Raw genomic sequence first — 9,327 nt, 5'->3', positions numbered from 1 at the left:
CTCTCAAACATCATGTGGAAGCAAATTCTACAACACAATGTGTTCAAAATCTAATGATTGCATTCACACAACATGCTAAGGTGAGTTATGTTTAGCCTTGGTTAATGTTGCCATGGCGTAACAAAACCAGGCTCTTTGATTAATTTGTATTTCGGTATACTGTACAACTCTAGAAAAGAGAATTAATAAACCAGTCACCTGCCCTAAATATCCTGCCTCTCAGGGTTTAGTTCTGAGATGGGGCGATCTCTACTCAAGTTATTTTATTCCATACAGAACGTTATTAATTCTGATTACAGATTTTAAACAAGTACTGTAATCCTAACCTTACCAGAAGTCTTTGGTGATGTTCCAATAACCTGGAAGTTTCAAAATTGGAACATTTGCAGAATGATCAGAATAGCGTCAAATAGCTATTTCAAGTATGAGAACATTTTTGTTTGCAGAGCATTAGTTTGCGGGTTTTTTTTTGCAGATTTAAAACCCTCTATATATTTCACTTTAACTTATCTTTAATAGAGGTGCCCAACTCCCTAATTATCTTTTTCTGCGTCAACTATTAATATATAGTTTCAAGATAATAGAAATCAGTACATTTTGAATATGGTCAAATCATTTTTGAAAAGGATTATTTTCTGTGAACTTGGATATACTACCAAAGTGTGTTAATGATTATGCATATGTACGATGCTGCTTTAATCAAGGCAAGTGGGTGTATGCCTGCCCCGACTTAACTCTTACAGTCTCCAAGCTCTCAAACTGTTGAATTTCAGCAATACAAAAATCATTTTTCTCAGCATTTCTCCTTTTAATGAATTAAAGCTGTAAAACATATTGAACTTCTTGTAGGCATAATGCATCTATTTGAAACAGTTCCCACAAAAGTGCAAAAATTCAGCCTTAATTTCTCTGCTGAAAATTCTGCATCACTATCATCCCCAGAGGTATAATTTTTTAAAGTAAAAAGTATGGTCCCCAATAAGGAAAATGTGACTACAGTACCTACTAAAATGACTGTATTCCGATACAGATAATAAATTATACCCAAATATTTAATATTTTTTTAAAAACCTATTAAAATGTACTCTCATTTTGCTACTCTTTTTGAATGAAGTTGGTGAGCCACTTAAAAGGCTAAGTCCAGGCTCTCATTTGAAAAAAGGTACATAATATCCCTGAAATGTTTTTCTTTGTATACTTTTTATATTGAATACAAATGTTCAAAAGAACACCGAGATCTAATATCCTTATTTTCCCTTCTATAGGGGAAAATACACCTTGAGCAGTTTTAAGCACCCCATTTTATTTGTTCACTATTTTCTTCCTAACAGGGTCAAGCAGCAAAAGTTTTATCGCTCATCGTGCTTCAAAACAAAAACAGCATACCGCTGGATATACGCAAGCAAAGATTGGATAGATATTTGTCAGGGATGCTTTCATTTTGATTTGGGACTGAGCAGGGGCTTGGACTCAATGGCCTAAATATTCACTTCCAATTATATTATTCGAATGTATAAAAACCAAAGAAATTAAAGCCTCACTTTCTTGTGCCAAACATAAATGTTCCTGTTCTATAATATCACTTTTTGTATTTATAAAAACTGAAGTCCAAAAGCAAGTGATTTGATTTGGCAACTCTGGTTATATGTTTCTCCTATTTCTGTTAGACTAAAGCTGTTTCTAAACCCTATTTTCTTTACATTATTACTGCAGTGAAAAAAGTTTTTTTTTAAAGGAACAGTAAGTTATAAAACACAGAATAAAGAATCCAGACAACTAATTCAGTTCAGCAGTCATACTTCAAGAACTTCTTAACATCTTTAAAAATACAACTATCTCCAGAAGCTAATTTTTGCCCCAACCCATTAAAAAATTATAAACATTTTCTTTAAAAACAAAATTCATTAATTAAAAAGATGACGTTGCTTTTTCAGGTTGCATAGAGCTTAACTCCATGATGGTTTCTAAGTGCGACTTCAAGTAGCAATTATGTAAAAATGGACAGCAGTCATTTGGCACACTGAGGTAATGCAAAATCTGTGCACAGGAAGAAGAAAACGGCTTTGATTTCCCACCTACCAGTAAGATGGTTAGGAAGTGCTTCTTACAGAAAATTAATATTTTTGTCCTTCAGAAAAAAACCTGAAAAATTAACCAGTTCCTTGTCTTCGCATTTAAGGCTTTAAACAGTAAGTTGTAGTTGAGGGTTCAGATAAGATAAGCACAGACTTATGAAAGGAGTTCTGTTCTATGCTGTAGTTTTTCCAGCAAGCATCTCAGCAGCAAGATAAAAGTCAAGCAACCTGTCCACCTGCTGAAGAGACTGTCGCACACCCATGTTTCCATAAGAATCAGAAGCAGCCAAGTCAGTGCTGTATAGCCCAAGAAATGTGGATTACTGCCCTCTTGCAGTTCTAGGCTTTATCATTTACTCTTCAAACAGGTAAGTTCCTGACTCTTAGCCTCTGTCTGCAATCTTTCAACAGCCAGCTTGGGCTTCCAATCCAGGCTTCACAAGACATCTTCCAAGAAAAACTAGCAAAGAGCTAGAAAAGATATTTTCGACAAGACTCTGTGCCACATTTACACTCAATTCGCATCCGCTTCTTCGGTGAGCCAGCCAGACTTCCCACAAGGCCAAAATTAGAGTCCATCCTTGTGCTTTCTGCATTTACTGGATCCACTGTGGAAGACATTTATCTAGCATCAAATTTCATAAAAGATGTCTCTACGTTTGATAACAAAGCTTATTTGCTCATTGACTAAACTTCAAAAATAGTTATGTTCCTTTAACTCTTAACATTATTTTAAGAGACAAAACCAGAATCAATTTGCACATAATCTTCTATATAAATAAAAATGTAAATGTTCGTTTGTTCAAAATCTTAAATCTCCGAAAGTTCTTCACCAATTGCTTTGAAATTTTGACACAACGTTGCGTTCGAATACGCAGTAGTATATACCTACTATTATATAGATGTCACACCTGTGACAGGTAAAAACATGCTTTTTTTGAAAAACAGCGCCATCTGTTGGACGTAAAAGCAACACACGCTAACCAGATTGAGCCACAGCAACGCGTGGCCGGGTACAGCTAGTATAGAAATAATATTTTAGAGCAATAGTTCTCAGTCTTTTCTTTATCATGGATCCCCTTTAAATACTTTCTAAGGCCACAGACCATGACCACGGACCCCCAAAATTTAACTCAAGATTTAAATCATAACATTTCTTCAAGTCTTCACAGACCTCCTATGACAATATCAGACCTCCGGGGATCTATGGACCATGGGTTGAGAATCATTGTTTTAGAGCAAAGAATAAGTCCAACCAGAATTTAGAATAGTTAAAAATAAGAACTTCATCCCTAAATCCTATCTCCCAAGTCCACTATAGCAAATCACAAGTTATCTTAAAGTTTCCCCACATTTCTCCTTTCTTACCTTGCATATTATAGTCAAATGTGAGTTCTTCACCAGTTCTGATAGATCGAGTAGCAAAAAAAGCAATGCGTGGCAGTCGTTCATCCAAATTTTCAATAAAAACATTGTATACCTGTAGATTGGGGTTGCACTGGAAACACAGAATGCAAGGTTGAGTGAAAAATGAAACAAATATTATTCAGTACAAGGCTCCCTTATTATTATTTATTGCACTTACACTGTGATTAACAAAATGTGAAATGTTGCCATAATAGGCAGCATCTACTGTGTATACATCTTCTACGTAGTCCAGGTCAAACAGATAAGTGGCACCCTGTCGGTCATAAATCTGACCCCGTCGTTCAGCTTCTTCTGATGTGATAATCTGTTAATGATGTGGAAGAAATAAAGATCATAGAAAAAGTCTACTTTTGCTTATGATTCTTATCATATGTTATTCCTCTGCATTTTTGGATTTCTATTTTTTTTCCTTCAGTTGCTTTGCTGTGCTGAATATATCCTAACACATTGTAAATGTGTTCTGTGTTCAGTTATCGCTTTGATTAATGCAACACTTGAAAATACTCCCAAATTCCCATAGGATATAAATGTTTTATTTTGATCATCAAACTGTTACAGTTCAAATGTAATGAACATGTTAGACAGGCCTCTTGTGCTAGTTTCATCCATTCAACCTCCTCTATGCCACAAATCCAGCAGGAGGCTCCAAAATATGTAACTACCACTGAAGTGCTCTCCATGATCACATGTGCTTTCCACTGCTAACATATCTGAAATAATTAGTTAATATTCAAGTATGTATAGCTTTATTTGTTGGTAATAGCTTACCTATTTTTTAAAAAAGTGCCTTTTAATGACATGATCCTTGTACTATTTTACAACAGTTTATGCTAATAAAAAATACAAAATGCACATAATTAGCAATCTAATGGACAAAGGAAACTTAAATGTTATAGACCTGACAATAGAAAAAGGATCTCTTGATTTAAACAGTTGTAATCGTTTTCAGATGGACAACAATGACATGACACAAAATGGGAAAGAGAACTAAGACTTTAGTGAGAAACTTTACTGGTAGATATACCAAACCAACGTCTGGGTAATAAAGTATTAAACACAAGATCTGTATATTAACTTTCCTTTTCTTTCTAGTTATTTAAACCATATAAATTACAAGATCAAACATCTTTCCCCAGAAGCATTTGAAATTGAAATTAAAAGATTATTCTTATATGAGACTATAACTCGTTAATCCATGGTTTAGCACAGTATGAATCCAATCTTATCTGAATAAAGTATTGTGATTATACAACTATTACCTATTTTTCTTTGGTAAGATTTGGAGCAGATTTCATCTGAATTCAGAATCATAACACAATTTATGTATCATACTGGCTTAGTCTTACCTCTCCAACATATTCCATGACAAAGCTGTGCTTGCGGATCTTCTCCAATGTACGTACACCCCAGCCACGTCCATTATCTGTCCGGAAAATGCAAAGGTCATAACGAATGCCGCTCTGTACTACACGGTTTGGGCAATCAATACCACAGTTGCAGCGAGAATTGCACTCATAGATGGGCATGCCAGCCTTGATCTTCACTTGGCCCAACTCATTATAGGCAAATTTATGGTGTGAGGTACCAGGACAGCATCCTCCTGCTGCTTCTGACAGACAGTCTGAACATTCACAGCCTACAGCCACCTGGTTGAGAGTGATACCCTCCCCAACTTTATACTCATTGATGTAGACAAAGTCCCGGGGAGGCCCATCCAAGTCTACCTCATTTTCTACCACAATTCGTCCCTTGTGGTTGCGTTTGGCATTGAGCTCATATTCCCAATGCTGCAAAGCTCGCCTCTGTTTGGCCTTCTGAACCAAATAATTGGAAATTCCTTGATCAAGTAAGCACATATTCTTTTTGAGCTTGCTACCACGCCGGATCAATGCCTGTTCTAGGTCTCTGTGGAATTGCTTGAGTATGCTGATACATCGCAAATTCTTTCGGGGCTCCCAGGTATTATCTGAATCAGGATAGCCCCGCCACTTCACCAGATAGAATTCCTCATCCTGAGAAAATAACAGAGCAAACTGTAAGTCTATAATATTACAATTTTCTTCCCAGAACAAAGTCCAGAAAATGACATTTCCTAGGATTTCATCAATAAAAACAAAAATTCAATCCAGGTATACTACATAGCATTTCCATCATCCCATCCTATCACTCCCAATTTCTTAAGGAAAAGAACACTGGTTAAAAGGAGAACAGGAAGAAGGAAAGTATAAATTATGAAAATGTCAATACACATACTCTTATCAACAGAGACCTGCAGAAGACTAGATCATATAAAAGTTATGGATTAAAGTTATGGGAAAATCCAAGAAACTCACCTGGATTTTCTTATAATCACATAGATATTCTACTTCAAAATCACTGAGGTTTTTTTTGGTAATGCCCAAGGAAGGGCAACACAGCTTCTCCAATCTACAAAGATCCTGGAGATTGGACCGAGTTGACTTGCAGCAAACAGTACAATCTATGGAAGATAAGAGTAGATATTCATTGTTAAAATGTAGTTTACTTTCAAAAAATACTAAGAGGTTATCTGAATAGCCCTGCAAAACATACTAACCAAAATAATTACAGGAAAGATTCCTTCTTTATATTTAGTCTAACACATATTACAGAGAGATAGAGAATAGAACGAAAAATATTTCGAAACAGCCACATGACAAGAATCATTCACCACACTACAGTTTTTAAAATAGAAATGGCCATAAGAAACATCTGGATTTATCGGTAAATTCATTCATGTAATGATGATATGCAGCAAATTAGCTGCTCAGGATAACAATAAAATGACTTCCCAAATGATAGTAGATTTTGACGTAAACGCAATTATGAGCTGTATTCAAATCTAAGAATTAAATAATTTGAATCTAAGAATTTAAATACACCTAGATTTTGTATTGTTCAGTTTCTAAATCTTAAGTATTATTAAAGAAAGTAAATCTTGCTAGGTTTACATTTGCAAATTGCTACATTTGATTATTCACATTTGAACTAACAGCAAAAGTTGTATTATTTTTATTTATTTATATCCTTCATTATTTTTATAAATAACTCAAGGCGGTGAACATACACAATACTCCTTCCTCACAAAGCTGCGAAGCGAGTTGGGTTGAGAAAGAGTGATTGGCCCAAAGTCACTCAATCAGCTTTCATTCCTAAAGTGAGACTAGAATTCAGTCTCTTGGTTTCTAGTCTGATGCCTTAACCACTAACTAGACCAAACTGGCTATACACACTTTTTCACAGCTGTCATTCTCAGAATCATCTCTTTATAATCCAGACATTCCCCTGGGGAATAATAACTGAACTTTAGATATTCAAGTCATTTTTATACAGAGCCTAACATTATATTTAAAACCTAGAAAAAGAATTAGTTCTCATTTTATAAAGAGAGAACCTAAAATAAAAGCGTATCTTTTTAGGGAACCTCTTTCAGATAATTATTCTTTGTATTGTACATAACATAACTGTTTTCACAACCCACTGTAATTTCCAAAATGGGCTAATATCCTAGAAAGACTGTCAAATAAAATTATATAAATTTTTCTTTCCAGCACTTTAGTTCAAATTCAGCATTCTAGAATTAAAACAACCAAGTCCTACATTTATCAAGATTTAAGAAATTTAGAAAACCATCAAGCTGCTTTATTCAAATACTTTGTTCACTTACAGAATCCTAATTATTTTTACAAAGCTAATATCACTAGATGAAGGACTAGCACCAACTTCAGATGGATAAAGGTAAGATCTGATTATAATTACCTGTAGCACATTGTCATCTACAAGCTATAAAATGCAAGATATCTAAGCTTGGTAGTTACAACTATATTTTAAAGAACAATCTTGTACCAGCAGCAGGAATGTACATATGTGAAAATGTAAGCAAGATGAGGGTCATATCTACATGTATTAAGACATGTAGAACCTTTTAGAGACCGAGTGCCCAAACTGCAACCTAAAACCTACTTATGCATCGTCGGGTGCCGGGTGGGTGTGGCCCATTGGCTGGGTGTTGCCCATTGGGTGGGCGTGGTTACAGTGGTAATGGCAGACTGGGTGGGACTAAAAAGTGCAATCAATCAATTCCAACTTTGCAAGATTTTTTTTTTCTGTGAGAAGTTGAAATTGACTGATTGATTGAACCTTTTTTTTTTGTACACGGCGGCGGAGGCCTAAAGCGAAAAGGTTTTATAAAACCCAGCTGAAAGCCTAGGACTCAGGCAATGGCGCACGTGCCCACAGAGAGGGCTCTGAGTGCCGCCTCTGGCACCCGTGCCATAGGTTCGCCACCACTGTATTAAGAGATGCCTCATCAATAGAATTCAATTCACATTTAACACAGCAAACACTTTAGCATGGTGTGTGTGTGTGTAGAGAGAGAATGTTTATGTATATACACACAAACGCATACACTGTATGTTACATTTACATTTATTTTAAATATGTTTGTGCTATTCATTCTCCAAGACTTGAGCAGTTATCAGAAACATCCTAAAGAAAAAACATTTTGATAATAAACTCACTGAACAAAATAATTTTAAAAAGCTCAACAGCATCATAAAAGATTTTTTTTTAAAAAAGACTAAGTTATGTATCAGCCAATTCATTCCAGCAGTCAAAGCATGTCTTCATCCTGGGCAAGATGGAAAAGCCAAGTCTCAAAGTGCTGTTCTGAAACCCAGAAGGGAAAAGATAGACTAAGTCTCTCCATAGAGAGGGAATTCCAAAACATGAGGGTGATTTAAAAAAAAAAAACCCATTTCCTAATTACTGTAAGATGGCATTCTCAGAATTGCCATACTAAAATTATAAACTGAACGGAGGTTTATCAAGAAGTGCATAGTACTACCTTTGTTGTTTCTACTAAAATGCATGAATATAAATTGAATAAAATAGTGTAACTAAGAAAAATAAAATAACTGTCATAAATTACTTAACATCTCCATGTGGTTTCAGTTCTCCACAGATAGAAGTTGAGATTTTGGATCTTCAGCCAGGATACCCACAAGTTTAATCTAAAGTAGAGCTGTTTATGCATAAACTAGGGTATTGATTTCTAAAGCCTCAGTTTCATACCAAAATTGAATTTTTCGATGACAGGTCTATCTATTCATTATGGGTCTGAAAGTCACGCTGGAAGTCTTTTCAGCATACTTTAAACCTAAGTATGCTTTAGGTTTAGGGAAAGAGCATTAAGTCTGACAGGCCAGGAGTTTGAAATTATTATTGCCTTCAATAACTTCGTTCTGTGAGGAAAACGTATTCCAGAACAAGATTTCCCTTCAGCAAAGCGAGGCGCTCTTCGACGGGAAGGGAGCCCTGTGCGGCACAAGGTTGTACTAGGAACGGGGAGCACATGATGAAAGTATGCATGGGCGCTACGAAAGGTGAGGCGGGGAAACGAAGGAGCCAAACCAGGCAAAAGGAGCCTTTTTTTTTTTTTTTTTGAAAGCGAAGTAAGGCAATATTGCCGGGGGTACAACAGAGAAATCCGCCGTAGAAAGTCAACGTGGAAGGAGTCGCTTTCGCGCCGCGAATCAGTGGGAATCTACGCTTCTCTCTCTCGCAATCCTTTTCTCTTTTTTCTCAGCTCACCGCGCGATCTTTACCTTACTCGAGAGGCGGCGCGAGGCAGCCGATGACCGCGCCACGTACGCCGGCTCGCGCGCTCTTCTTCCTCTTCCTCCTCCCCTCCCCCATAACGGTCGTTGCCGAAAGCCGCCTCAGCCACGCGCCCCCCCTCAGAACGCGGCGGAGGCGGCGACGGGCTGCTTCCCTCGAGGCAACTCCCGCTTCCCGTTCGACCCAG

General features: G+C 36.6%; 1 protein-coding gene across 1 annotated transcript; it reads right to left on the bottom strand.

Moving 5' to 3' along the window:
- Positions 1-796: 796 nt before the first annotated feature.
- SUV39H1 (suppressor of variegation 3-9 homolog 1) lies at positions 797-6,771 on the bottom strand. Its single transcript, XM_015829394.1, has 6 exons — positions 6,751-6,771; positions 5,837-6,061; positions 4,850-5,515; positions 3,661-3,807; positions 3,444-3,573; positions 797-2,683 (listed from the first exon to the last, which is right to left on the bottom strand). The coding sequence occupies exons 1-6, from the start codon at positions 6,769-6,771 to the stop codon at positions 2,547-2,549; spliced, it is 1,326 nt and encodes a 441-aa protein (XP_015684880.1). The 3' UTR covers positions 797-2,546.
- Between the last annotated feature and the right edge of the window lie 2,556 nt (positions 6,772-9,327).

The sequence above is a fragment of the Protobothrops mucrosquamatus genome, unplaced genomic scaffold (genome assembly GCF_001527695.2).
Source record: "Protobothrops mucrosquamatus isolate PMUCROS unplaced genomic scaffold, P.Mucros_1.0 scaffold_234, whole genome shotgun sequence".
Lineage (NCBI taxonomy): Eukaryota > Metazoa > Chordata > Lepidosauria > Squamata > Viperidae > Protobothrops > Protobothrops mucrosquamatus.
This window is presented reverse-complemented; position numbering and strand designations above follow the sequence as displayed.